Below are 27,846 nucleotides of genomic sequence, written 5' to 3' on the forward strand. Positions count from 1 at the left end.
GAGAGAGACAAAGCCCTGCTGGGTGATGACTTCACTTCAGGTCTGGGAACTGAGATCCACACAGCCATGATGATGGGCAGCACACGGTCAAGGGAAGAAGCGGCGTGCCCAGCTCCCAGCAACTGCGTCCCGGGATCCATGCATTCCAGAGATACCGGTCCACATGAGAGAGTCAAAGATAATCAGACACACCCCAGGTACCCCAGAGGTACCTGTAGCGACAGGTGGATGGTTAGAGCAGAACCATAGCGAACAACCGAAAGCAACAGACTAGAGGTTCAAAACCAGGCGTATGATAATGCCATCGGAGCTCCCTAAAACTGCAGATGTGGTGAATACTTCCACACGGTGCAGATAGTAACTATATGTAAAAAACAAACAAGCAAAAAACAAAAACAAAAACAAAAACAAAACTCACTCAATCCAATTACGTATGGTGTGGGGGGAGAGGTTAGAATAAGAGAACAGAGGAACAAATGAATCCAGGGTCAGAACAGGGATGTCCTGACAGTCTGTAGGGCCTCTGTGGAGTGGTGGCGTAACTCTCTCCCACCTTTTCACCCTGGTCCAGAGTGAATAATGACGTCAGTCAGTATGAGAGAGACGCAGATCATCATGGAGAGATCACTGTCCAGTGGGAGGAGAATTCAAAAGCATTAGTATTTGAAATATAAATGTTTCGATAAATAGAAGCCCAGAAGAGAATTTTTATGCGAGCTTTGCCAGCAGTGTGTCCGAGCAGAGATGGAAGCTGCACGTCATCCCCGGCCCACTATCCGGGACGCATGCGCAGGACAGACTGGGTTCAAGCACGGCTGAACTTAGTCTCTTCCATAGGGAGCTGTTTCGATCCAGACAGTCTAACTGTGTGGCTTTGGTGAAGGTGCTTAATGCTCTTGTGCACATAGATGCTATAAGCGTCTCTCATGTGTCAAAGCCACAGCGACTTTAGTACTGTCACGCAGATCTTAGGTGAGGGTAACAAGGGCGCAGATGCTCAGGGCAGGGCGTGAGTCTTAGGTTTTCAGTGTTGTTTCTACAAAGCTCTGCCCTGTTTACCCCCTTTCTGCACAGCAGGTGTAGATGCCCCCCTCTTTCATCTGACTGCACCCTATCTCCACAGTTACTCATAGGGGTTCCTGGGTGCGGGGAGTTATGGCTGCCATGTGGAACCCTTAGGATGAGCGCACTGCCAACCACGATGCCCATGCCCATCAAGCCCTCCACCAGGCCCAGGGCACAGACCGCAGTCTCCATTGTCTCAGATACCTGGACTGGCTTCTGCGTTTCTGAGGGAAATGAATAGATGCAGTTAGTATAGCAGGATGCTGGGGTACCAGGTCCTGGGAGCAAGGGTGTGTGGAAAGGGGGTGCTGCTTACCCCAGTGCTCCACTCTGCAGTTATACACATCCTGCGCCGTGGGTATGATGGTAAGGTAGTGGAACTTGTGAAATCTGAGTTCTGTGCTGGGCAGAAAGACAGTCTCAGAAGTTCCCTCAGTGACCAGCTGCCGATTACGTAGCCATGTAACATTCAGCACTGGTAGCAGGGCATGGTGGCACACGCCTTTAATCCCAGGCAGGCAGATTTCTGAGTTCGAGGCCAGCCTGGTCTACAGAGTGAGTTCCAGGACAGCCAGGGCTACACAGAGAAACCCTGTCTCAAAAAACAACAAAGAAACAAAAACATTCAGCACTGGGGGAAAGAGCCTATCGATGTGGCAGATGAGGACGTTGGACTGGCCCAGCTCTACCGGGTTCTTGGGGAACACGGTCACCTTGGGAGGCTCTGGGAAGAGACAGAACCCGATCAGTTCTGAGTGAGTCACAGAGATCCCACGCTGGGTGTTTTCTGTCTCAGGCTCAGAATTCTTGACACCTCTGAGTCCAGAGAGGGCCGGAAGACTCCTTCTACTGAGCAGCCTCAGTAGAGCTCAACCTCTCTTGGGTAAGAAGAGGAGACACCAGCCCCCTACTATACAGCAGGGAGTTCAGGGCCGCTCCAAGGAGGGTCCCTCAGCAGAGGGCATCTGTAGCCCATTCTGAGTGTGGACCAGGGGTCCTCCCATCGTTGTATCTCTGGATCAAGGCTCTCAGGTTGTTCTTCAGGCTGATGATGTAGGGCAGAGCTTCCTGGGCGTCAAATGCATAAACCTTGCTGAACTCCCGGCAGGTCCCAGACCGTTTCCTCCCTGTCAAGATCCATGTCGAACTGCTCATAGCCATCAAACGCGTACATGCATTCACCGGATGGATGTTGTGTCTGTACAAATATGCCATACATTGCTACGTGTTCTGCTGTAGAAGCAAGATAAAGAAAAATGAGACCAATATAAGAACTATCGTGTAAGTGGTAAGGCAGGGGAATGGCTGGATTTATTAATAAAGTCAGAAGAGACCAAAAAAAAGGGGGAATAGGGGAGGAGAAACAGCAGACAGGAGGCAGTGTGGGGTGTTGGGGAGAGGGAAGAAGATAGACTCTTCAGTCCATCTGCCCCTGCCCACTCCCAGGTGGAACCCCATGGATCTGGGCAGGGTGTGTGTGTGTGTGTGTGTGTGTGTGTGTGTTTGACAGAAGCCTCTGTTGAGCACTCGCTGAGTGCCAAGCCTGTTAATAGGCTACATGTTTGACACATGTTAATGCTACAACAACCTTAGATGCAACCAAGGAAGCACAGAGAAGGTCGGTGACTTGCCTCAGGTCACACAGCAATGCACAGCTAGGAGAGAGACTTTGCCCTCCCCACAGCTCCGGGTTCTAGGACTGTAGGTGTGAAATTAGGTTTAAACTCGTGGAGGTGGCAGGGCTGGCATGCTAGTGTCTATTACAGAAAAGGTGGGAAGCTCGCTGCATTGTAGTGATCCAGTTGCTGAGTTTCTGTGTTAGTTCATAAATTTGCACCTGCAGCATGTGCTAATTCTGTGACTCTGTATTTTTTTAATCTTAAGCATATTAAATCCAACAGAATGGATTTTGACAATGGTTTCAAAAAAAAATTTTTTTTTAATTTAAGTTGATTTAAAGAACTTTTAGGGCTGGTGAGATGGCTCAGTGGGTAAGAGCACCCGACTGCTCTTCCGAAGGTCCAGAGTTCAAATCCCAGCAACCACATGATGGCTCACAACCATCCGCAACGAGATCTGGCGCCCTCTTCTGGAGTGTCTGAAGACAGCTACAGTGTACTTACATATAATAAATAAATCTTTAAAAAAAAAAAAAAGAACTTTTAAAAATCTCTTTTAAATGTTTGCTTTTGTTTTAAGTGGAATTATGGAAGTTGTTGAGTTTGAAATCCCTGTGTGGTTTTTTTTGATTTTGTTGTTGTTGTTGTTGTTGTTTCTTAGTCTTTATTAGTTGGTAAGAAATAGCAAACATAAAGAAACTATCGTTAGTCGAAACGTTATAAACGGTGTGAGCATTCTGGACTTGGAAAGGGCGAGGAGAACCATGGGAGGATTTGGACCACGCCCCTCCTCTTCCCTGTGGATTCTGGGCCCCAGCAGGTAGGGGTGTCTATGCTTGGACCAAACAGTATGGAGAATGTTCTCGAAGAAGGATTCTAGGTTCCTTGTGAGCTCAGAAAATTCTTCCTAAAACACGGTGAAGATAACAAAAACCAAACAAACAACTCTCTGTGGTCTCTGCTTCAGTTCCTCCCTGGTTCCTGTCCCGATTCTCCTTAGTGGCGACTGTAAGCCAGACCGTCAAATAACCCTTTCTTTCCCAAGTTGTTTTTGGCCACTGTGTTTATCACAGCAACAGAAGCAGGCGGCACCCCAGGGAGCCTGTGTAAAGTGAGAACTGAAAAGGCGGGAGGCCACAGCAAAAGGGAGCGACAGCTAAGCAAGCCATTCAAAGGAAAGTGAAAAGGATGCTGGGAAATGGGGTGGGGGATGAACAAGTTCAGGGGATCCTTTCTGAGGTCCAATAATAGGAAAAGTGAGTTGAATTCAAGTAGTCTGGACTTGGTGGTATGGGCATGAAATTCCAGCACAGTCAGGAGCCTGAGGCAGGAGGATTGAGATTCAAGGCCAGCCTGAGCCACATAGAGAGACCCCACCTCATTTGCTCCAAACCAAAAGGCACCCGCGGGTATGGTCTCTTACGAAGGATATTGTCGATACGCACCCGCGGGTATGGTCTCTTACGAAGGATATTGTCTATACGCACCCGCGGGTATGGTCTCTTACGAAGGATATTGTCTATACGCACCCGCGGGTATGGTCTCTTACGAAGGATATTGTCTATACGCACCCGCGGGTATGGTCTCTTACGAAGGATATTGTCTATACGCACCCGCGGGTATGGTCTCTTACGAAGGATATTGTCTATACCAGGACCATGTGACTCCTGCCAAGGAGAGCCCCAGATGTAGAGTGGAGCTAACCTAAGAGGAAACTTGTGTGTGCTGTGGATGGCAGAACACCTGTGCACCAAATACCCTGTTTCCTCCCTAAATTGCTTTTCACTAGGGTATTTCCACAACAACAGAGAAACTAGAGCCAGGTGTATTTGTTACAGAGCCTAGTTTTGTTGGTTGGTTGGTTTAATTGTGCGTTTGTGTCGGAGGCTTGCCTTGAACTCCCAAACCTCAAGCCTCAACTAGGATTATAGGTGTGCACCATCACACCAGCCTGTGCTGTGAATTCTAATCCTTCCCATCTCTGCATCTTTGGACGGGTGCTTGGTGCTTGGTGCCAGATGGGCTTGGTGCTTCCTGATATCAGCAGGAGGAGACAGAGCACCATCATGGCTTATAATCTCAAGCGTCGTCTTTATGGCCATCCAAAGTCCACAACGCTCCGTGCAGTAAGAGCTGCTTGGCTCACTGGGGATCTGACTCACAATAACAAATCATGACACTCTGTTTGAGGGAAGAAGGCATGAAGAAGGCACAGAGATCCTAAGAAGGCCATAAGATCCTGGGAGACAGGATCTGATGCTCTGCTAGGTCCCAAACACAGCTCCATAGAGGCAGCCACATACAGCGGGATGGGGTCCTGGCGGGGTTCAGCTGTAAGGTCTGCATGTGCAGGGTCAATCTGTGGTCAGAGGTGTGGATGAATTCGAACCTTGAGTCCTGACTAGGTGAACTACTTTGGAACATGTTCTAATCTCTTTAGCTCCAGTGTTTTTGTCTCTCAGAAAAAGGCAAAACTATTTCCACAGATGGTTCCTGTGATGTGTAAAATGATGATTGTGAATGCTGTCCTTTTAGATTCCTTTATTTTTATTTTATATTGAGTGTTTACCTGCATAAATATAAGTGCAGTGCATGTGTGCAGTGCCTACAGAGGCCAGAAGAGAAAAATCAGATCCCCTGGAGCTGGAGTTACAGATTGTGAGTGGCCATGTGGTTGCTGGGGATTGAACCCAGGTAGGTCCATCTGGAAAAGCAGGCAGAACGCTTAACCATTGAGCCATCTCTCCAGCCCAGCTGCTTTTTTTTTCAATGCTTATTAGAGCAAGATGAAACCAAGTAAACTTCACATAAGGGAGTGAGGAGAGGTGAGACACAGAGGAAATGGACAGAATCCTGAAAAATCTCTCATTCTAAAGGAAGCACGTGGCTGTCTATTCCCACCATGTGATCCACCCATCCTCCTGACCTTTGATGGCTCCAGATCCCGAGGAGGCTCAGCAGGAAGGCCAGGAAGGAGGTTCTCAGGGCCTCAGCTTTAGTCTGCAACATCCTCTTTTCAGAGCACAGGTTGGGGAATCTACGGCTGATGACCGTAATCACAGGACAACGGTGAGGAACTGAGGCAGAGTAAGGACACCTGAATCTCCCAGACCTGGTTCTGTAGCCTGACTGCATAGACCAGGGGAAACCGGCAAGGCTGAGTCAGCCAATCAGAGAAGCCAGACAGCTGATCTGGCTGTTGCTGGGTAAAGGGGGCTAAAGAAGAGGAAGCACTCTCAGAAGCTAATGTGGCCATGACACTTCAGCCACAGTCTCCGTGAGGGGTAGAGAATTGAGATGTTTATACTGATTCTCTTTGGTAGAAATCGTCACCAACACCATTCCCAATCATGAGTTCCCAACATCACTGACACTTCAATGTCAGATTATCTCTATTGTATCGAGTTTGTTTGTTTTTGTTTTGTTTTTTTTTTTTGTTTTGTTTTTTTTTTTTTTTTGGTTTTTTCGAGACAGGGTTTCTCTGTGTAGCCCTGGCTGTCCTGGCACTCACTTTGTAGACCAGGCTGGCCTCGAACTCAGAAATCCGCCTGCCTCTGCCTCCCAAGTGCTGGGATTAAAGGCGTGCGCCACCACGCCCCGCTGTTTTTGTTTTTTTTTAAGATTTACTTTATTTATATGAGTACACTGTTACTCTCTTCAGACACACCAGAAGAGGGCATCAGATCTCATTACAGATGGTTGTGAGCCACCATGTGGTTGCTGGGATTTGAACTCAGGACCTTTGGAAGAGCAGTCGGTGCTCTTAACCACTGAGCCATCTCACCAGCCCTTGTCTTCTGTTTTTAATACCTTTTTATTTTATGTGCACGGGTGGTTTGCCTGTGTATTCTGTGTGCACCACATGCGTGCCTGGTGCCCACGGAGGCCAGAGGAGGGTGCCAGATTCACTGGAACTGGAGTTTCTGACACTCGTAAGCCACGATTTGAGAGCTGGGAATGAAATTCAAAGTCCTCATGAGAGCAGCAAGTGTTCTTCAAGTCAGCTCTTCAGTTCCTCCACCTTATTTTTGAGTAGGTTCCTCACTGAACCGGTATCCAGCAAGATATGCCTGTCTCGGCCTCCCTGTCACTGGGATTACATGTGTGCCAGGGATTCAGGCTCAGGCCGTTATACTTTTGTGGCAAACACTTTACTGACTGAGCCATGTCCCTAGCCCCTTCCATGACTCTTTTTTTTTTTGTTGTTGTTGTTTAGTTTTTGAGACAGAGTTTCTCTGTGCAGCCCTGGCTGTTCTGGAACTCATTCTGTAGACCAGGCTGGCCTCGAACTCAGAAATCTGCCTGCCTCTGCCTCCCCGTGACTCCTGCACTATGATTTGGCTGTGTCTCTTCAGGTACATGACCTGTGCCTTCTTCAGTTGCACAGTGTGGGTCTGGTTGCTGCTGTCTGCCTCAACTGCGCTTCCTTCTGTCTGTCGAGGGGTTGGGATGGGGCTGGCTGAATTATTCCAGTTTAGGTCATGGTGCTCCCTGCATTAATATTCTGCTTTTGTTTTGCCTCCAGCAGACACCTGGCTTTAGGAGGGCGTCGGGGTCACGTGGTTGCCCTCGACTGGGTGACAAAGAAGCTCATGTGTGAGATCAACATCTATGGAAGCAGTGCTGGACATCCAGTCAGTGTTTCCTCTGTTGGCGGTGGATGGGAATGGGCCAGCTTGTTCCCTATTGGATGGTGCCCTGTGGTCCTGTCTCCCATGAGCCCCTCCTCCTTTCTATCCAGCCTCTGACAGTCATCTCATCTGTATCACGCACTAGGTTGTCAGTCCTCTTACCTTCATCAGCCCAGTAACTGATGACTCATAGGAAGCTCAAGCCTCATTGGTTCTTTCCTCAGCCTCTGTCCAATGGGATCATAGCAGACAACTTCAGTCATAGGCGCTGCTGTTCATTCAGGAGTTCAACTTAAGGAGTCCACCATCCCCTGACCTCTGCTTTCCTCACTTCAGCAACCCTTCCAGCTCCACGATGGTCCCATGGGTCCCTATGGTCCCCTGGACAGCAGCTCTGATGGTGTTGCTGAGCAGAGAGACCCAAGGTGGGGCCACTCCAGGTAAGAGCGGGTACTCTGAAGAGCCTGGCTCAGGACTTTCCTCTTATAGGACCACACTTCTAGAAACAGTTGGGCTTCTCCCACAGCTAGAAAAGCAGGTTCATACCCGCATTGCTTTTTTTTTTTTTTTCAGCCAGTTTTTCCCAGTCCCGGAAATATAGAAACCGTGAACCCAGCAGAAACGCTAAGGGGTCTGCATGCCACATTCTGTGGACAACGGGCCTGGAGTTCTAGAATAAGTTTGCAGGGCAAGGTTACAGAGCGGTCAGAAGGCTCAGCCTCCTGGGTTTCCCAAACCTCTCCATCACAGCCTTGAGGGGACGCAGGTCACATGACCGACTCAGCTTTAAGAGAATGGCTTCTGCTCACCCAGAGTGGGATAGAAGCCTTGTGCCTTCTGTGGTGCCATCGGATGCACGGTGAGCCAGGAGCCTGTACATTGGGTGCACTTGCCAAGGAGGGAGAAAGAACTTGTCCTTGATGATCATAGAAGGCTGTGAGACCCAACTAAGGGACAGCTCAGCTGTGGGAACTGTACCTTCAAGGTCCAGGGAATCAGAAATGGATGGCGCCAGGGACAGGCTTAGCGGTGTATCTGGGACACTGAGTGACCGCGACAGGTGAGGGAAACCCCCACAGTTCAGTTTTGCCTCCTTCATGGATAACTTCCGCTTACAAAAATTAAGTGTTGCCAAAGGAACGTCTCAAAATTGTTTTCCTTGCTTGTACAAACACGAACTATTCACAAGGGAGGAGAAATAAAAACTAATAATTAAAATGACAAGATTCATATGTGGAGGCAAGGAGAGGCAGGTGGGGAAGAGGGAGAGAGAGAATGTTCACGGGAGGGGGTCGGGACCTGGGCACAGGGCTGAGTGAGACACAGTGTGGGTTGACTGCTACAGAACCCCAAGGCCTTCCCACACAACCCTTGTCCTCCGCTCCAGCCGGGCAGGGCCTCCTGAGCACACCAGGATGGGCCAGTTGTTCTGGGGTTACTATGGTGACAGAGGGAACCATCAGAACACCCCATAGTCATCTCTTCCTGCACCTGCACCCCAGGTTGTGTGCTCCCCCACCTCAGGAGGGCTTCCCAACGTCTGTAGCTACAGTAACCAGGGCAGGTTTGTCTGGAGCTGGGCTCCTGTCTCTGGCTTTAGCGCCTCCCAGCTTTAGCTCTCCTCCCACCCCACCCCCTGACATGGTAGATAAGTTAATTAATGAGCATCTTATGTCAAATGCACTGGGAGCCCCAGCAGTGTGTTAATACTGAGGCCTCAGAAGCTATGTGATGAAGAAGACTTAGCCCTTTAACTTAATATCCTCTTTGTCTTAAGATGAGAGGCCAGGCCGGCCTCCAGTTCTCCACAATGCCCCTGCCTCAGCCTCTCAATTGCTGGGATTACAGGCATGCATCCCCACGGCAAAGCCTAATATCCTTTTATGTGAAACAATAGATTATTTAGTTGAATGTGTTTATTACCTGCAATGCTGGGAATGGAACCCAAACAACTTCAAGCCTCCCTCCCCAAGCTGCTCCCAGCCCCAGGCTGCTGGTTAAAAAACGCCCTGTCTCGAAAAACCAAAAAAAAAAAAAAAAAAAAAACGCATTAATAAACCGGCCTAGAGCGCCCTCTTGTGGTACAAACAACACCTGCCGTTTCATCTTCGGATCCGCTTGCCTGATCAGGACAGACTATATTGGAACTGGTTGTTGGACTGGAAAAGGGGCAGGATATGCTTTAAAATGCTAATATTCAGGGAGTGGAACAAGAAAACCATCTTCACTGGTAAGAACAGACAGACCCACAGAGGCTCCCACCTCTCTTTTGTAACAACTACCCAGCCAGTGCTTCTAGGAACGAGGGAGCCCACTAGGGCTTCACGGAGGCGATTTTCAGTGATTAAGGTTCAGAACAGTGCCTACCCGAACCCCATTAGACCAGGTTGTCCCAAGATTTGCAGTAATCCTCCTGCCTCTGCATCCTTAGCCCTGGGATTTCAGATGAGAGCTGCCGTTCCACATTATTTCTAAGGGAATTTATTATGTTCTGTATTATTTTATGTGAAGGAATGCTTTGCCTGCATGCTCATATGTGGACCATAGGTCCTCCTGGGACCCACAAAGGTCAGAAGAGGGTATTGAATCCTTGGAACTGGACTTACAGGTGGTTGTGAGCAACCCTATGGGTGCTAGGAACTGAACCCAAGTCCTCTTATTAGGAGCTAGTGCTCTTAACTGCTGGTCCACCTCTCCAGACGCTAGTTAACTTTTTAAACTATCGTGCCAAGTGGTGAGCTTCATCATGGTGTTTCTACATATGTAGTCCACGCCTTTTAAGACTAAGTCTTCCCACATGGATACTTGAAGATGAAATAGCGAATTAACTCTTACGTTAGGGTTTAGGGGGTTTATTTCACATTCCTGGCGCATGGGACAGGACATACAGTGTGTAGTACAGCATGCAGGAGTATTAAAGATGTTGGTTCAGAAAGGAGAGCACCTTGGTATGGGGAGGTGACATTTGAGGTCTCCAAGTGGGCTGGTTCAGACTCCACAGATACGGGATTCAGTACGTCTCCCAAGGCCCCGCCCCCACCCCGCAGCTCCACTTCTGTAGGGACTGCCAGACGCAGGCTTTGATCTTAAACTGGAGTGGGAGTTGTCATATGAATTCTGGAATTCAAAGCTGCCGGTGCTCTTAGTCACCCAGTCTTCTGTCCAACTCCATAATCGCTCCTTTTTGAAAGTGATGTCATTAGTACGTGTCCAGTGCGCCAGTGGATGGGACAGCAGTAATTGAACTTAGAGGAAAAGAGGAGGAAGAGGAAAAGACAGGGTACAGAGAGAGGAGGAGGGAGGAAAAAAAGAGGGAGGGGGGAAGAAGGGGAAGAAAAGGGAGGAGGTAAGAAAGAGAGAGTAGAGAGAACCTGAAGTAGGGAGGGGCCATGTTGAGATATTTGCAGGGAATTGGAGGGGCAAGTGGAGGAGGGGGTAGATATGATCATGTCTAAGTCTCAAAAATGAAGAAACATCAATCAATAAAAATAGTATTCAAAGATCCAGACTGAGAGGGAAGCTGGCAAAAGGCAGCCAGGCTGTGAGCTGGTGGCTAGGGGTGGGGGGTGGGGCGCTCAGTGGGGTGGAACTGGGGCTGGTGGCATCCCAGCGCCCCAGGACTCAGCTACCTGCTGAGCACGCTGCACGAGTGCTACGCGGAGAACAATCAGATGCATCTTCAACCCCGAGGAGTTCATGCGCTTCGACAGCGCGGTGAGCGAGTTCCGCGCGCTGACCCCAAAGGGGCGGCTGTGGGCCAAGTCCTGGGACAAGCAGAAGGACTACATGGAGCTGCGGAGGTCTGAGGTAGACACGGTGTGCAGATACAACTACGAGCTGACCAGGGCTTCACGGTAAAACGCTGAAACGCCGAGGTGAGGTCCCAGAGGAGAGCAAGGCCAGGCAGCGGCCCAGGGGACCGACAGGGTGGGATGGGGGTGGGGGGTGGCAGGCGGAGACTTGGGGGCGAGGACAAGGGCACAGAGGTCGGACTAAGGAATCTCAAGACAGACAGTTATGAGCTGCCATGTGCAAGCTGGGACTTGAACCTGGATCCTCTGGATCCTCTTAGCGGCCGAGCCATGTCTCCATCCCTCCCGGATTGAGAAATCATCTCTATAACTCTGGCTGCCCTTGAGTTATGGGTTTTCCTCCTTGTATCCTTGGGTATTTAGCCTTGGGTGTACAGGGTGTATCACTGTACCCATCTGGACTAAGTCTCTAGGGTGAGTAACTGACAAGACTTGAAAGAACCTAGTGGGGAAACCCCCACCCAACTCCCGATTCAGCGTGCACCCAAGAATCACGAATAGAACACAAAACCTTGATGTAACAACACGAGGTATTTTAATGGCGGAGCTCCGGGTCGAAACGTATCTCACACAGGAGACAGTGGATTCGACCACGAGGCTTGGAAGCTAGGGGTTTTTATAGAAAAGGAGTGGGGCTGGGGGAGGAATTGGCGCGGTTTCACATGATTGGTCCATTTAAACATCAGCAGCCTGAGGTCAGAGGGGTGGGAGATAGGGAAGCGATGGGCCTGCCTGGGCATGTCCTGGTCTGTTCTGCTATGTTCTCAGCCCCAGGTTTCAAAGCTCACAAACAACTCTTTGGGCTATTTGACATACATTACATGAATCACAGGTCTCAAGTTTTATTTCCTTTCATTCCCCTCTTCTTCTGTTTAGACTAATTCTAATCATAGAATTTTAGAGATTGGTGTCCTCTAACTCTTCATCTACCTGAACTATAGGTTGATATTGCCTTTGAAGAACCATGAGTTTTACTGTATCAATTCTACTCTGGATAAAAGCCATTCCTCTATTTATTATACAGGGGCCGAAAACTAAAGCTAAGCATATCATAAGGATTGGTCCAGCTACAGCGGAAATCAAAGAAGTTATCCAAGATGGTCGTGATTCAAACCACGACTCAAACCACCCCCGTTGAGCATCCCGTTCCCGTTTCCTTCGCTCTAATCTTTCTCTCAGTTTCTGCATAGAGTCTCTAACTATTCCTGTATGATCTGCATAGAAGCAGCACTCTTCTTTAAGGGCAGCACACAGTCCTCCTTCCTTTAGGAACAACAAATCAAGACCTCTCCTGTTCTGCAAAACTACCTCAGACAGGGAGGTCAAAGATTTTTCTAAAGCGTCAATGGACTTCTCTATTGCCGCTAGGTCTTCATTGACAGCATCCCTCAAAGACTGAATTCCCTGTCTTCCTTCTATCAAAGCTGACACTCCTGTCCCCACTCCTACTGCCATACCTATTCCCAAGAATGCAGCCAGGGTTAAAGTAATTGGTTCTCTTTTCGACCGCCGGCCAGCATAGCTTTCTTCTAAACTGGATGCAGGGTGATAATATACGCGGGGTAACAGCTGGATCATGACACAAAAATCATGAGATGAATTAAAAACCTTAGTTGATACACAGGGAGTAAGTCCTGTATTGCAAGCCCACCATCCAACCGGGGAAGGTACAAGATAGTAATTAGCTTCCGTTCTGGACACGGACTGAATTTGTCCGCATAGGTGTTTGTGAGTGGAAGGTGGGGTGCCTATACAGAGACCTGGACTCCTCGCAGATACTTCAGTCAGGGTCAGTTTTTGTCCTGTTCCCCAAGAGCAGGAAGTATGGCTGCTGGTTCTGTTGAAATCTCCATTGAAAGCAATTCCTTCATAATAAGGCGGACCCGAGGTCAGGCATAGCCAGCAGTCCTCAGTAGCCCTTGGATCAGTTCTATTAAGGGCATAAAAGGCTCCTCTCACTAGGTTAAACATCCTCTGTCTTGTTGAAGGAATCTCAGGGGTAATAATTAGAGGTACCTGAGGAGTGGGAGGTTGGGTGGTAGCAGCCATACTAAGAGGGTCCGCAATCACCGGAGTAGGCTGAGGAATAGTATGGGTGAGGGGTGTGGACTTGGTTGGGGGGCCTAAAGGATTGTAGGGGGTCTCTACTTTTAGTCTGATGGTGAACAATAATCCCTCATCATATCTTTCCTTGTAAATCCTAAGACCCCAGGTATACCCTTTTGTCCATCCCAGAGCTCTTTTCCCTGGTTCAGTAAAGGTGACACGGAGCGGATGGCACCAGTCAGTACACTCGTCTAGGTCGAATCCTCCAGGTACATAAGACGCTAGGGAATAGTTGGCTGTTACTCTAATATAGTCCCAGCTTGAGGAGGGCTTCCAGTGGGCTGTACCTGAAGTCTCGCAACCCCAGCTCTTGCAATAGAAGTCAGCCTTACCTCCACATGTTGGATTAAGGGATTGACTTCGGTGGGGCCCGGGACAGACATAGAAGGGATGGGTTCGAAGCATACTTCTATCCCTTTGGTTAGAGCAACCACCCCATGGGTCTCTCGAATGTTTTTCTACGTACGGAGGGGGTGTTAAAGGTGCCCTCTGAATGTCAGAGTACCCCTCCAAGTCCCATCCAGGAGGGGCTCCTATAGCCAACTTACAGATGTCAGGGAAAAGATCAGGCCACCAAGTCCACAGAGGGTGTACCTCGGCGATTGTCCACACAGCCCTACCCCCCTCATTGAGTACCTCCCACGTTTGTTGAACAGGACTGTGGGGGTTGAAGTCCTTTGGGATCGCTCTTACGAAGCAGGCGCAACTTAAAAGGGTTAGTAGTCTTCTCCAAAGTCCACTCATCATGGCTGACTCCAGGGGGTGCTCTCTTGACGTGGGATGCGTGGACCCAAGTGGGGATTCCTTCCACTTTGACCGCGGTGGGCGTTGTCAGTAGCACCAAGTAGGGTCCCTTCCACCTCGGTTCTAGGTTTCCCGCTCGGTGTCTCCTCACCAGGACTGCGTCTCCTACTTCAAACTGGTGCGGCACCTGTGTGTCACCAGCAACATAGGTTTCTTTTAGCTGTTCCCAGACCTCTTTTCTTACTATTTCGAGAGCTTTTAATCGAGCCAAAAGACTAGAAGAAGGAGAGAAAGACACATCCGGGTGATTCCTATCCCCTACAGTCATAAAAATGGGTGGGGGTGCCCCATACATTAATTCAAATGGAGTTAGGCCAAGGGGTCCAGGTGTATTCCGAACCCTGAACAAGGCATAAGGGAGAACGGCTGTCCAATCGCTTCCACCGGATTCTAAGGCTATTTTAGTCAGAGTCTCCTTTAGCGTCCTGTTCATCCTCTCTACCTGTCCTGAACTCTGGGGTCTGTATGCACAATGTAATTTCCAATTTGTCCCCAGTTGCCTGGCCAATCCCTGACTTACCTGGGAGACAAAGGCAGGTCCGTTGTCTGACCCCATTACCTTAGGTATCCCAAAGCGGGGAAGGATTTCTTCAAGTATCTTCTTGACCACTACATTAGCTGTTTCTTTCTTGGTGGGGAACGCTTCGACCCATCCTGAGAAGGTGTCTATAAAAACTAGGAGATATTTATTTCCATACCTAGCCGGTTTCACCTCAGTGAAGTCAGTTTCCCAGTAGGCTCCAGGCCTGTCTCCTCGCAGTCGTTTTCCTTCCTGGAGCCTGCTAGACCCAGCATTGGTAAGTGCACAAGCACGGCAGTTTTTTACTATCTCCTGCACAATTCTCTTTAATCCAGGAATGTAATAGGGGGACTTACTAACCAATTTTAGTATTTTTTTAGTTCCTAAATGAGTCAGATGGTGTATGTTAGCTAAGTAATCTCGCCCCTCTTCTTCTGTGAGGGTTCTTTTATTAATTTCCTCAGCAGTGGGCTGTTGGGTTCTCACCACCAGAGTCATTGGCCCTTGGGCTGCTTTTTTAGCTTCTTGGTCTGCCATTTGATTTCCTTTTTCAACGGGCCCAGTTCCCTTCTGGTGTCCTGGGCAATGGATAATTGCCACCCTACGGGGCAGATGAACAGCTTCTAATAAGCTGAGAATTTCTTCTTTATTTTTGATATCTTTGCCGGCAGACGTCAGCAGTCCACGGTGTCGGTATATTGCTCCGTGAACATGAGCCGTGGCAAAAGCGTACCGGCTGTCAGTATAGACATTAAGAGTCCTTCCTTCTGCCAGCCTTAAGGCTTGAATTAGTGCGATTAGTTCTGCTTTTTGAGCTGATGTACCCTCTGGCAGGCTGCTGGCCCATATGACAGACTTTCCATCTACTACTGCTGCCCCAGCCCTCCGCTTACCTTCTACCACAAAGCTGCTTCCGTCTGTGAACCAAGTCATCGCCCCTGGCCAAGGTTGGTCTGTGAGGTCTGGCCGGATTCCAGTCTCTTCTGCCAGTATCTCTTCACACTTATGTGCAGGGGCCTCATCAGCCTCAGGTAGTAAGGAGGCAGGGTTGAGAATGGCTGGGGGTGCGAAACTTACTCGCTCTGTCAGCAATAGGCTCTGGTAATGCGTCATTCGGGCGTTGGTCAACCAGCGGTCCGGTGGTTGCCTGACGATGCTCTCAAGAGAGTGTGGGGCCACTATGGTAACATTCTGGCCCATAGTCAGTTTGTCAGCATCTCTTACTAGCACAGCCGTGGCTGCTATCGCTCGCAGGCAGGAGGGCCATCCACTGGCCACAGAGTCCAGTTTCTTTGATAAGTAGGCTACCGGGCGCTTCCATGGTCCCAAAACCTGGGTAAGAACTCCCCTTGCCACTCCATTTCTTTCATCAATGTATAGGGTGAAAGGTTTGTTTAAATCTGGCAGGGCCAATGCCGGAGCCTGCAGCAGTGCCTTTTTGAGAGTTTCAAAGGCTAGCTGATGTTCCCTGGTCCAGGTGAATTCCCCTTTCTCTTTGGTTAGTGGATACAAGGGAGCTGCCAGTGAGGCAAATCCGGGAATCCAGAGTCTGCAAAACCCGGCAGTCCCCAGGAACTCTCTTACCTGGCGAGCAGTAGTAGGGGCCGGGATCTGCATAACAGCTTGTTTTCTGGCTTCTGTGAGCCACCGTTGTCCATCTCTCAGGACATATCCTAGGTAGGTCACTTCTATCTGGCATAACTGAGCCTTTTTAGCAGAGGCCCGATACCCCAGCTTACCTAACTCGCCCAGGAGGTTATGGGTCCCAATTTCACAGTCCTCGCGTGTTTCTGCAGCTAGGAGCAGGTCATCTACGTATTGCAAAAGAGTCACCTGTGGGTTATTGGCTCGGAAAAGAGCAAGATCTCGGTGTAGGGCTTCATCAAACAAAGTGGGCGAGTTCTTGAATCCCTGAGGCAGCCTCGTCCATGTGAGCTGTCCGGCTTGTCCACTCTCGGAGTCTCGCCATTCGAAAGCGAACAAGGGCTGGCTGTTGGGGTGTAACCTCAAACAGAAAAAAGCGTCTTTGAGATCCAGGACTGTGTACCATGTCCGACCAGGTGGCAAGGTGCTGAGGAGGTTATAAGGATTTGGCACCGTGGGGTGTATGTCCTGAACTCTCTTATTGACTTCTCTAAGGTCCTGGACTGGACGGTAGTCACTGGTCCCTGGTTTTTTTACTGGAAGTAGAGGAGTGTTCCAAGGGGATTTGCATGGAACCAAAATCCCTTGTTGGAGCAGTTTGTTGATTTGGGGGCGTATACCCTCTCGAGCTTCTCTGCTCATGGGATATTGTCGGACCCCTATAGGGGTGGCCCCGGACTTAAGTTCAATCACCACGGGGGGGACCAGTTTTGCCATCCCCACTCCTCCCGTCTCTGCCCATGCCTGAGGGTATCGATTCAACCAGTCCTGTAATCCCTCATGGGGCTTTACTTTATTTTGGTAAAGTCGATATTCCTCTCCTAGTTGTAAAGACAGCTCTAGAGTCTGGGGCACTTTTATTCCCCAGAAAACCTCCGGTCGATGAGAGGTGAAAGTTATTTGTGCTTTTAACTTGGTTAGTAAGTCTCTCCCCAATAAAGGCATAGGACACTCTGGAATGACTAGAAATGAATGAGTTACTCGATTTCGCCCTATGTCTACTACTCGGGATGTGGTCCATGGATACAACTTTTGTCCCGTGGCCCCAATCACCAAGGTTTTTTCATTTTTTTTCACTTTTCCTAGAGGTGTTTTGAGTACTGAAAATTCGGCTCCCGTGTCAACTAGAAAGTCCACAGGGGTCCCCTCCACTTCTAAGGTTACCCTAGGCTCGGGGAGGGGGTCCGAGCCCCGTTCCCCCTAGTCTTCATCTTCTCCAAGAGAAAGTACCTTTACCTCTTGTTTTTTTTTCGGACAATCGCTCTTCCAGTGGCCCATTTCCTTGCAATATGCGCATTGGTTCCTCTCCAGGCGCTGCCTGCCTTCTCGGGGTCTCCTTGGTCCCTGCTGTCTTTTGTCTCCCAGGTACCCTGACTGTCTACCTTTTCTTCCGTTATCTCTTTCTCCTACTGCGGCCAGGATCCTAGTCAAAACCTTTTCTTGCCTCCTGTCTCTCCTATCCTCATCCTCTCTTTTCTCTCTTTTCTCTCTCTCTAACTTTTCATCTTCTGTTTCTCTCCTATGATACACTTTCTCTGCCTCTCTAACTACATCTCTTATGGTGTAATCCTGCAAGCCCTCAATTCGCTGTAACTTCTTCCTAATGTCAGGAGCCGACTGGCCAATGAAGGCCATAATTACTGAGGCCCTTTGACCCTCAGACGTGGGGTCGAATGGGGTATATCTCCTATAAGCCTCCATGAGCCTTTCGAGGAAGACTGAGGGGGGCTCAGTTGCTCCCTGCATAACCTCTCTTACCTTGGCCAGATTCGTGGGCTGCCGGGCAGCGCCTCTGAGACCCGCCACTAGGACCCGGCGATAATTGGACAGTCGTTCCCTACCTGGTGCCGTATTATAATCCCATCGGGGCCGGGTTAGCGGGAATCCTTCATCTATTTCAGCTGGAGTTTGGACAGGGCGCCCAGCCTCGTCTCGGACGTTTTTCCGAGCCTCAAGGAGAATTCTCTCCCTCTCCTCGGTTGTGAATAGAGTCTGCAGAAGCTGCTGGCAGTCATCCCAGGTCGGCTGGTGTGAATACATTAATGATTCAACCAACCCAGTGAGTCCTGCAGGGTTCTCTGAAAAAGGGGGGTGATTAGCTTTCCAGTTATAGAGGTCAGAAGAGGAAAAAGGCCAATACTGTAGGGGCTGTAGACTGTTCGGATCGGCAGGGGGAGCCCCAATAGCCCTGAGGGGGAGCGCCACGGTTGAATCCGCAGGCCCCTCAGGGGTGACTCCTCGCCGGCTCCTTGTTCCTGTGGAGGGACCCCCTCCTCCGGCCGGGGCCTGAGGCAGGGGTCCGGAGGGAGCTGAAGGTTGGGGCTGGGAAGCATATGGTGGGGGTTGAGGGGTGTCGGGCCATTCAGGGGGTTCTTCAATCTCTGGATAGATCTTGGGGGGTTTCGTCACTGGTGTGCTGCGGTCATCATCTCCCCTGAGCGGTGGTTTCGGTTTCTCTTTCTCACCATTTTCTCGGATGGCTAGAATCTTGGTGCCAGGGCGGAGAGGCGGGAGGAATGGGCGAACCCACGGGGGTGGGTAGCGTGCCAAGTCCTCCCATACCGTGATGTACGGTTGCTGCTCTGGATACGATCCTGGCCCCTCCTGAAAAACAATGGCCTTCACAGCCCTTATGGTGGGTAAGTAAAAAGTTCCTTCTGCTGGCCAACCTACTCCAAAAACAGGCCATTCTGAGGAACAGAAAGTCATCCATGGCTTTTTTTTCACTGTTACTGACAAATTTCGTCCTCTAGCCCTAACGTCCGTCCAATGGTCCTTAGTCAAAGATAAAGGAGTAGACACGGTCTGTCCCATAGTGAAGAATAAGAATAAACACAACACAATGACAGAGACGGAAAACACTAAGACATCCAAACACACTCGTCCGCGTCTGGACTTATACAACCAGCCAAACGCTACCTCTGACGGAGTGGGATTCCGCGTCCACTCCTCTGGCAGGAAGAGCACTCACTCTTCTTCACTCTGCCGGGCAACAGCCAGGTCCTCCTGACTGTTCCGTACCCTGGGCACTCCAGGGTCTCCCTCGGAACGTCTTCCAAGGTTGCAGCCCGTGGGGAAATAGACCGTCGTCTTCCCACAGCCACTAGGGTCCTTACGGTCCTCAGTGGCAGCTGCCAGAATACAGAAAACCAGAACTGGTAACACAGGTGGGACTCAAACCCACAATCTCAGAATTGAAAAACCAAGACACAAGTTCAGCGGTTTCACACTTACACACTTAGACAACAGACAACATACAAGACTCACACAAACAAACGTACCTCCAAGGGGTCCTTCGGGGTTCTTGGGTGTCACGCAGATCTCGGTGGGACCTCCAAATGAAAGAACCTAGTGGGGAAACCCCCACCCAACTCCCGATTCAGCGTGCACCCAAGAATCACGAATAGAACACAAAACCTTGATGTAACAACACGAGGTATTTTAATGGCGGAGCTCCGGGTCGAAACGTATCTCACACAGGAGACAGTGGATTCGACCACGAGGCTTGGAAGCTAGGGGTTTTTATAGAAAAGGAGTGGGGCTGGGGGAGGAATTGGCGCGGTTTCACATGATTGGTCCATTTAAACATCAGCAGCCTGAGGTCAGAGGGGTGGGAGATAGGGAAGCGATGGGCCTGCCTGGGCATGTCCTGGTCTGTTCTGCTATGTTCTCAGCCCCAGGTTTCAAAGCTCACAAACAACTCTTTGGGCTATTTGACATACATTACATGAATCACAGGTCTCAAGTTTTATTTCCTTTCAGACTCTAGAAATAATCATACGGATAATTAATGGCCATTCCGCGTGCAGCCTTAGGACATTGGAAATCTTTTTTTTTTCTTTTATTTTTTTCTTTCTCAGTCTCCTTCCTTCCTTCCTTCCTTCCTTCCTTCCTTCCTTCCTTCCTTCCTTCCTTCCTTCCTTCCTTTCTTTCTTTCTTTCTTCCTTCCTTCCTTCGTTCCTTCCTTCCTTCGTTCCTTCCTTCCTTCCTTCCTTCCTTCCTTCGTTCCTTCCTCTCTCTCTCTCTCTCTCTCTCTCTCTCTCTCTCTCTCTCTCTCTCTCTCTCTCTCTCTCTCTCTCTCTCTCTCTCTCTCTCTCTTTCGGTATTTTCTTAATTTACATTTCAAATGCTATCCCAAAATCTTTTGTCATTGTGAAATATATGAGTGTTCTTTGGGCCTGTAGATTTAGCTCCAGAGCCCCCTAGAGGTCAGTTGTATAGTGCAGGCGTGTTGTATATCTCGCGGTATGTTCTAAGGCAAAACTAACTGACTAACCTGAAGTCCGGGTGTTCAAATGGAGGGAGACACATCTTAATTCATAAATCACAATTCAGGAAGGAGTTTACTGAGGAACTATCAGTTCATAAAAGTGGCCAAGTGGGGACTGGAGAGATGGCTCGACAGTTAAAAGCACTGGCTGCTCTTACAGAGGTCCCAGGTTCAATTCCTGGCACCCACGTGGTGGCTTATAGCCTTCTGCAACCCCAGGTCTGAGAGAACCAACACCCTCTTGTGAGCTCTGAGGACACATGGTGCACAGACATGCATGCAGGCAAAACATTCATATACATAAAATAATACAAATAAATCTTTTTGTTTGTTTGTTTTGTTTTTTTGTTTTTGTTTTTTTCGAGACAGGGTTTCTCTGTATAGCCCTGGATGTCCTGGAACTCACTTTATAGACCAGGCTGGCCTCAAACTGAACTCAGAAATCCGCCTGCCTCTGCCTCCCAAGTGCTGGGATTAAAGGCGTGCACCACCACACCCGGCCAAATAAATCTTTAAAATTAATTTTAAAAAGTATTTGAATGAATCTTGTGTCCTTCTCACCATGACAAAGTGAGAGACTCACAGCTGGAAAACATGTCTCACTATGTGTTCCTGGATGTCCTGGAGCTCACTCTGTAGCCCAGACTGGCTTCACACTCACAGAGATCCACCCACCTCTGCCTTCTGAGTGCTGGGATTAAAGGCGTTTACCACAGAATCACACTCTCATATGACACTTCTTTTCCACTTCTAGTCCAGCCTAAGGTACATGTGTCACCTTCCAAGAAGGTCACCCTGAAGCACCATGACCTGCTGGTCTGCCATGTGACAAATTTCTACCCAGGCATCATTCAAGGCCATTGGTTCTGGAACAGCCAGGAGGAAACTGCTGGGGTCCTGTCCACCAGCCTGATCTGAAACGGGGACTGGACCTTCCAGATTCTGGTCCTGCTAGAGATAACTCCACAGCGGGGAGATGTGTATGCCTGCCACGTGGAACACCCCAGCCTGGAGAGCCCCATCACAGTAGAGTGGAGTGAGTCACCCCTAGGGACCCTTCTAGATCCACATCCTTTAGATAAGGCAGCACCTGACTTAAGACCCACTATCCTGCCCTAGCTGTTTATACACTGGGGCCTGATCACCCCAGGAACTTCTGGAGGCCCCTGACGCTGGTTCTGAGCTAGAGGCACAAGAGGAGAGCCTGTTCCTGGTCTGGGGATGTTGAGGATATGGGATCTGGTTCTGTCAGGAAGTCTAGGGAGGCAGATATCCCCTGCCATGCCCCCACAGCGAGGTCTGACCTCCATCTGCCTTTTTGTCTGTCCTTGTTTGGAAAGGCAGCTGTCCAAATCCTCATGGTGATTATTTGAAGACACTAGCCTAGGTCTACATCTCTGAGTCCTTCCACATAGTCTCCCCTACAGTGAGTCCCTCTCAGTGATAATCATGTTGATAATCCGCATTCCTGCCAGCCACTAAGGAGTGTTGTGCCTCAGGAGGGGACATTAACCCAGAATTCTCTTCTTCCCAGGGATCCAGTCTGACTCTGCCCGAAACAAGATGCTGACTGGAGTGGTTGGCCTGGTGCTGGGACTCATCTTCCTGACAGTGGGCATCATCAGGCACAGGAGGAGCAAGCAGGGTGAGAAGAGTGTGGAGGAGCAGCCTCCAACTCCAGCACAGGCAGGAAGGTCGCAGGTTCAAGGCCTGCCTGAACTACACCCAGTCCAGACATCAAAGATATGAAATAGAGAATCCTGACAGGTGGCTGGGGCTAGCATTCCCCCGATAAACTCTCCTGTTCACAGACGGGCCTAAGGCAGAAAGGTGATGCTAGAGAGTTCTAGAAGCCACTGGAACCAGTGTCAGAGCAAAGTTGTCCTATAGGACGAGAAGAAGCCCCAGCCAGAAGTCTGACCATTAGACTACAAGGTCCCCAGGTTCCCAGGCTTCTGTAGGTGAGGTGAAGAAGAAGGAGGAGGGATGGAAAGTGTCTCTCACTCTCTAAGGAGATTTTAATAGCTGAGTGTGTACCCTTTCAGCCCTCATCCAGCTCAGCTGAGATCTCCGGGATCTAGATGAGCAGCTAAGATATTGTGTTTGTCCTGAGGGCTCCTCTGCATGGTCAGAAAGTCTCAGCCTGAACTTCCCTCGCAGTCCCGAGGGAGTGTGGCGGAAGAGTGAGGCTGAGGAAGGGAGCTGGGGTAAGTTGTTCTAACACTTGGTCTTTTCAAAGACTAATTGTTTAGTTTTATTTTATAAGAGAGAGGGTGGGGGAGAGGGAGGGAGGGAGGGAGTGAGGGAGGGAGGGAGGGAGAGAGAGAGAGAGAGAGAGAGAGAGAGAGAGAGAGAGAGAGAGAGAGCTCTGTGCACAGTGCCTGCTGAGGCCAGCAGAGGGCGTCTGATCCCCTAGAACCGCAGTTACAGACAGCTGTGAGCTACCATGTGGGTGCTGGGAACTGAACCTGGGTTCCAGGCAAGAGCTGCAAATGCTCTGAGCCGTCTCCCCATCTCCTGAACACTTTCTCACAGGGTCATACTTTCTATGTCCTGGGTCATAGAGGAGGAGGTGCCAGCAACCTACAGTGGCTTGTCTTCCCTCCATACTGCCCCTGACCTGATCTCGAAGACAGTGTGTGCTTAGAACAAGATCTGTATCACACACACACACACACACACACAGTGGGGCCTGGGAACTAGTTATTCCTGTAAAGAAACTATCCTCACCCTCTTTCTTCCTCCAACCAGGTTACACCTCCCACAATTTCCACCAGCTCCCAACAGTCCATGAACTACAAACCCATGAACAGAGGCTGGAGAGATGGCGCAGCAGTTATGTATGCACTTGGTGACATCCCAGAGGTCCCCAGGTCAGTTCCCAGCACCCATGTCTGACATCTTCCAGCTGCCTCTAACTCTAGCGCCAAGGGATCTGAAGCAGTCTTCTGCCCTCCATGCACACACATGTACACATAAATACAAATATAAATAAATCCGTCAGGGCTGGAGAGATGGTTCAGTGGTTAAGAGCATTGGCTGCTCTTCCAGGGGTCCTGAGTTCAATTCCCAGCAACCACATGGTGGCTCACAACCATCTGTAATGGAATCTAATGCCCTCTCTTGGTGGTCTGAAGACAGCTACAGTGTACTCATATACAATAAATAGATGAATAAATAAATAAATAAATATTTTTTAAAAATCCACCAATGGATGAATCCACTGACAAGCTCCAGGTTTGCTGACTGCTCACCTCTGAACTATAGTGCATCAGGGACCAAGCCATCAACCCATGAGCCTCTGGGAGAGCATTCCAGATCCAAACAGTAACCGTAAGCACGGCCATCAGAGAATGCTGAGAGCACCCTCCCCAGCAGAAGTCTCCGCTGTCAAATGTCTATCTGCGTCTGCCAGCATGGAGGTTGGGAGCTCAGACACTATCATGCTGTCCGATTTAAATTATTTAAATTTAAGTGAAGCCATGCATGATCAGTAGCTGCCATGGCAGGCAGGCTGAGTTTATAATCTTTGTCTAAGGCTCTCTGAGTGACTTTTGTGGGGCCGTCTGCAGAGACAACACTAGAGAATTGGGCAAATAAAATAATTGGAGAACTCGGGCTTAACCGGGGAGCCGGGGAGGTAAAGCGTCTCTTAGCTCTCAGGATATAACATCCCCAAAGCATAGCAGACCCGTTAGCAAGCTAATGAAGTTACAGAAGAAGCGAGCCCTAAGCTGTCAGAGTAGCAAACGCTGCCTGCCCAGCTCAGTAGACACAGAAGCCACCGAACACCACAGAATCACTGTATGGCTGTGTCCCACATGGGCTCCCGTATTTGTACACTTAGCTCCCAGCTGGTGCCATTATGTTATTTGAGCCCTTACAGAAGATAGGTCTCTTCTGTAGGAGATAGAGCCTTGCTGGAGGAAGTGGATCACTGGAGGGCTGGCCATGTGGTTTTACAGCCCAGTACATTTCCTGTCTGTCTAGGTCGTGACTGCTGAGGCAGTGTGACCAGTTGCCTCATGCTACTGCCATGCCTCTTCTGCCATGAAGTGCCAGATCACTTGGAACTGAAGGCCACACTAAACCTCCTCCTTCCTTATGGTGCTTCTTGTCAGGGCTCTGGCCACAGCACTGAGAAAGAGAATGAATAGAAACTCTAAGACAAAGATGGCGTAAGAGCAAAGGACTCAGCTCCTGGGGCTGAGAGATGGTTTGGTGGTTAAAAGCACTTACCGCTCCTGCAGAAGACCCAGGTTGAATCCTAGCACTGGGTCAAGCAGATCCCTGTCACCTGTAACTGCAGCTCTGGGGGATCTACCTTTTGGCCTCCACAACGAGATGCATGCTCTTGGTGCACATAAACTCACATGTGCACACATGCTTCCACACATATGAGTGTGCACACACGTACACACACACCCTTGATAAGAACACACCTCTCTATACTTCAGTGTCTCCCTTAACATATCCTCTGAAGTCAAGGGGACCTTGTTTACTACTTCCTTCGATTACTTTGTCTTTGATCTAAGACCTGACCATGTCTTCTGGATATAACAGGGTGTGCATTCTCTTTCACCTCCTGTACTGGGGAAAGCAGCAGACAGCTCGGGAACAGATCAATGTGTAGTGCAGAATCGGCGGGGTGTGGGGGGGGGCTAGGATGATAGAAAAGCAGGCTGGAGAAAAATAAATCTACTTCAGCCTCAGCGCTGGCTGGAGTCATGGTATAGTGTTGTCTTTGTCTTTTCAATCCTCGCTCTCTCCCTCGAGACCCTGTTGATGGACTGAGCTGGCTTGGTCAGCCTCCATTTAAAAAGAATAGAAAAAGCAATCCCCACTGGACTGAGGTAAACCTTCAGCAAGAACAGGTGGCTTCCACCTGATTTGCATGGGGCGATGTGGACACAACCAGAGAGCGTGTCACCATGAGCCCCACACTTGGTGGAGTATTCGTGCCTTCCGAGCCCTTCACAGATGAAACAGCGAGGCTGCATACCAGAGCTGCCAGAACAGGAATAGGATACATCCTTTCACCTCCTGTACTGGGGAAAGTCACAGACCGCTCAGGAACAGATCAACGTGTAGTGCAAAATCAGCAGGGGGCTAACATGGTTGCATCCACCAAAGGAAGCAAGCTACTTTGTTGCCTTTCACTGAGGCCAAGATCTGGTTTGCTTGCGCATCTGGGCTGCTCAGGGAGGTATATATCCCTGGTACTTCATTTAAGGTATTGCATGATGCCATTCCCAGTGAGATGTGAATAAATTCCTACTTACTTCAGATAGGGAGCCAACAACAGAGCAGAGTAAGAACACCACCAAAACACAACTCAGGGCATCAATGGGTTAAGTCTATAGTGTTACTGTGGAGTGTGGATGAGCGATTACTTATAGGAATCAGTGACAGCTACACTCAAGAATGCACTCCATCTTGGGCAGTGGCTCATGAAACTGGAAACTTGGAGTGAGATTGTTTCCAGAAGCTCAGCAGGTCCGAGTGTCCCTCAGCAATTCTTTTTTTTTTTTTTTAAAGATTTATTTATTATATGTAAGTACACTGTAGCTGTCTTCAGACACACCAGAAGAGGGAGTCAGATCTCATTACGGATGGTTGTGAGCCACCATGTGGTTGCTGGGATTTGAACTGCGGACCTTCGGAAGAGCAGTCAGGTGCTCTTACCCACTGAGCCATCTCACCAGCCCCGTCCCTCAGCAATTCTTTCTGCTTATGCACTTGGGATGGGAAGGACCTAGTGAGTCTGGTCAGTTTCAGGAACTTCCTGGAACTTTTGAGTTGTTCACTTCCTGAGTTTTAAGGAGTATCCCTGCAGGATGGAATGTTCCCATCCCTTTAGACCAGCCTGAGTCTTAACAGCTTCCTTACAAGTTAGAATGCTACACAACAAAGGGCAAGAGACACAGTAGTCAGTACACAATGCCACTTCCCATGAAACTGATGTGAAAATGAGAATATTAGTGTCCAATAGGACACTCAGGAACATCCAAGGTGGAGTGGTGTCTCCTTCCCTCAACAGACTAGAGGCTCTCAGGAGCCCTCCAGGAAGAAGGTGGCATGTGACCATCATAGGCCTGCTCTACCAGCCTCACAGGAACAGGGGCCACACCCTTCAGCCTGGGTTTTTACTCTGCCACATAAAAACTTCCTTCTGAGGCAGCTCAAGTCTTGTTCCTCGCTCCCTTCCCTCTCCTATCCATTCCCACCTAGTCTGGCCCTGTGTATCTGCACCTGTGTATGTAACAAACCAAGGTCGAGAGCAGTGAAGGCCACAGCCTTCTAGGGTCTAGTGGTCTCAGGACAGTGGCCCAAATGTATTCTTCATGGTCTTTACTCTGTTATGTCTGTTTGTGATGGGATCTCTCACTATAGCCAGACTCACTACATAGCTCAGGCTAACCTCAAACTAAGCAATCCTCCTGCCTCAGCCTCCCCAGGATCTGGACTTACAGACATATGCTACCACTCTTGGCTTACAAGATTATTTTTAACCCATAGAAACCCAAAGCCAAGAAGTGGCTTCAGGGGTGTGACAGGCCCCAGGACTTCCCCTTGGCAGTTTCCCTCCCCCTCCTTGTTTCTCCTCCTCCTCCTCTGATCCACCAACAGGGCTGTGGGTTGTGCAGCTGTGTCTCCATCTTCCCTACAATTCTGTCCTATTCTTGCCTGTTCTAGTGACAGGGATGCAGCATCCCTCTAATTTGGGGTTTCAGCTAAACTTGGAGACTGAAATCTTTCTAGAACTGTCACCTCCTATAGCAGCTGGTATGCTCTGTCTCAGTCAGACCCACTGTAGGGCCTCAAAGCCTTTGATAACTTGCTCTTTTCTTTCCTGGTTCACACTGACACACACAGAGACACAGACACACACATGCAAGTGCACACATGCACACACACTAGAGCACGAGAGAGAAAGAGAGAGAGAGAGAGAGAGAGAGAGAGAGAGAGAGAGAGAGAGAGAGAGAGAGAGAGAGAGAGAGAGAGAGACTTCTGCCCTAAGCCATCAGGGGCACCCACTTGCCTACATGCCAGGGCACCCACATTCCCCAGCCCTACCCCAGAAGATCCACCTCAGAACCTCTGCCCTCAACTCCTCCCGCACCGCCTGAGAGCCAGGCCGCAGGTTCCCAGAGGAAGGAGAAGCTGCTGCAGGGAGGGGCTGTGAACCTGCCACTTAGCTGCCACTTGGCAGAGTGGCTCATGAACTGTCAGATAAGGTTGGCTGGCACAGTAATTTAATAGCCTGTTGTGGGTTGGGGACCTAACCTTCAACTATAAATGTTATTTGAGTAACTGTGTGACATTGTTTCCATGGAGAAAATCTCAGAGCAAAAGTGACCTTTGGGGACACTCC

General features: G+C 49.5%; 1 protein-coding gene and 1 pseudogene across 1 annotated transcript; one reads left to right on the forward strand and one right to left on the reverse strand.

Moving 5' to 3' along the window:
* Positions 1 to 1,127: 1,127 nt before the first annotated feature.
* Positions 1,128 to 5,819, reverse strand: LOC110312138 (RLA class II histocompatibility antigen, DP alpha-1 chain). The gene is given in 9 exon segments (XM_021185685.2): positions 1,128 to 1,151; positions 1,153 to 1,289; positions 1,352 to 1,540; position 1,657; positions 1,698 to 1,789; positions 2,055 to 2,166; positions 2,168 to 2,298; positions 5,611 to 5,632; positions 5,634 to 5,819. Coding segments are annotated over 9 exon segments (894 nt in total).
* Positions 5,820 to 8,316: 2,497 nt separating this feature from the next.
* On the forward strand, positions 8,317 to 22,220 carry LOC110284029 (rano class II histocompatibility antigen, A beta chain-like; annotated as a pseudogene).
* The last annotated feature ends 5,626 nt before the right edge of the window (positions 22,221 to 27,846 follow it).

This window comes from Mus caroli, unplaced genomic scaffold (assembly GCF_978045245.1).
Source record: "Mus caroli unplaced genomic scaffold, Mus_caroli_1 scaffold_18, whole genome shotgun sequence".
In the NCBI taxonomy this organism is placed as follows: domain Eukaryota; kingdom Metazoa; phylum Chordata; class Mammalia; order Rodentia; family Muridae; genus Mus; species Mus caroli.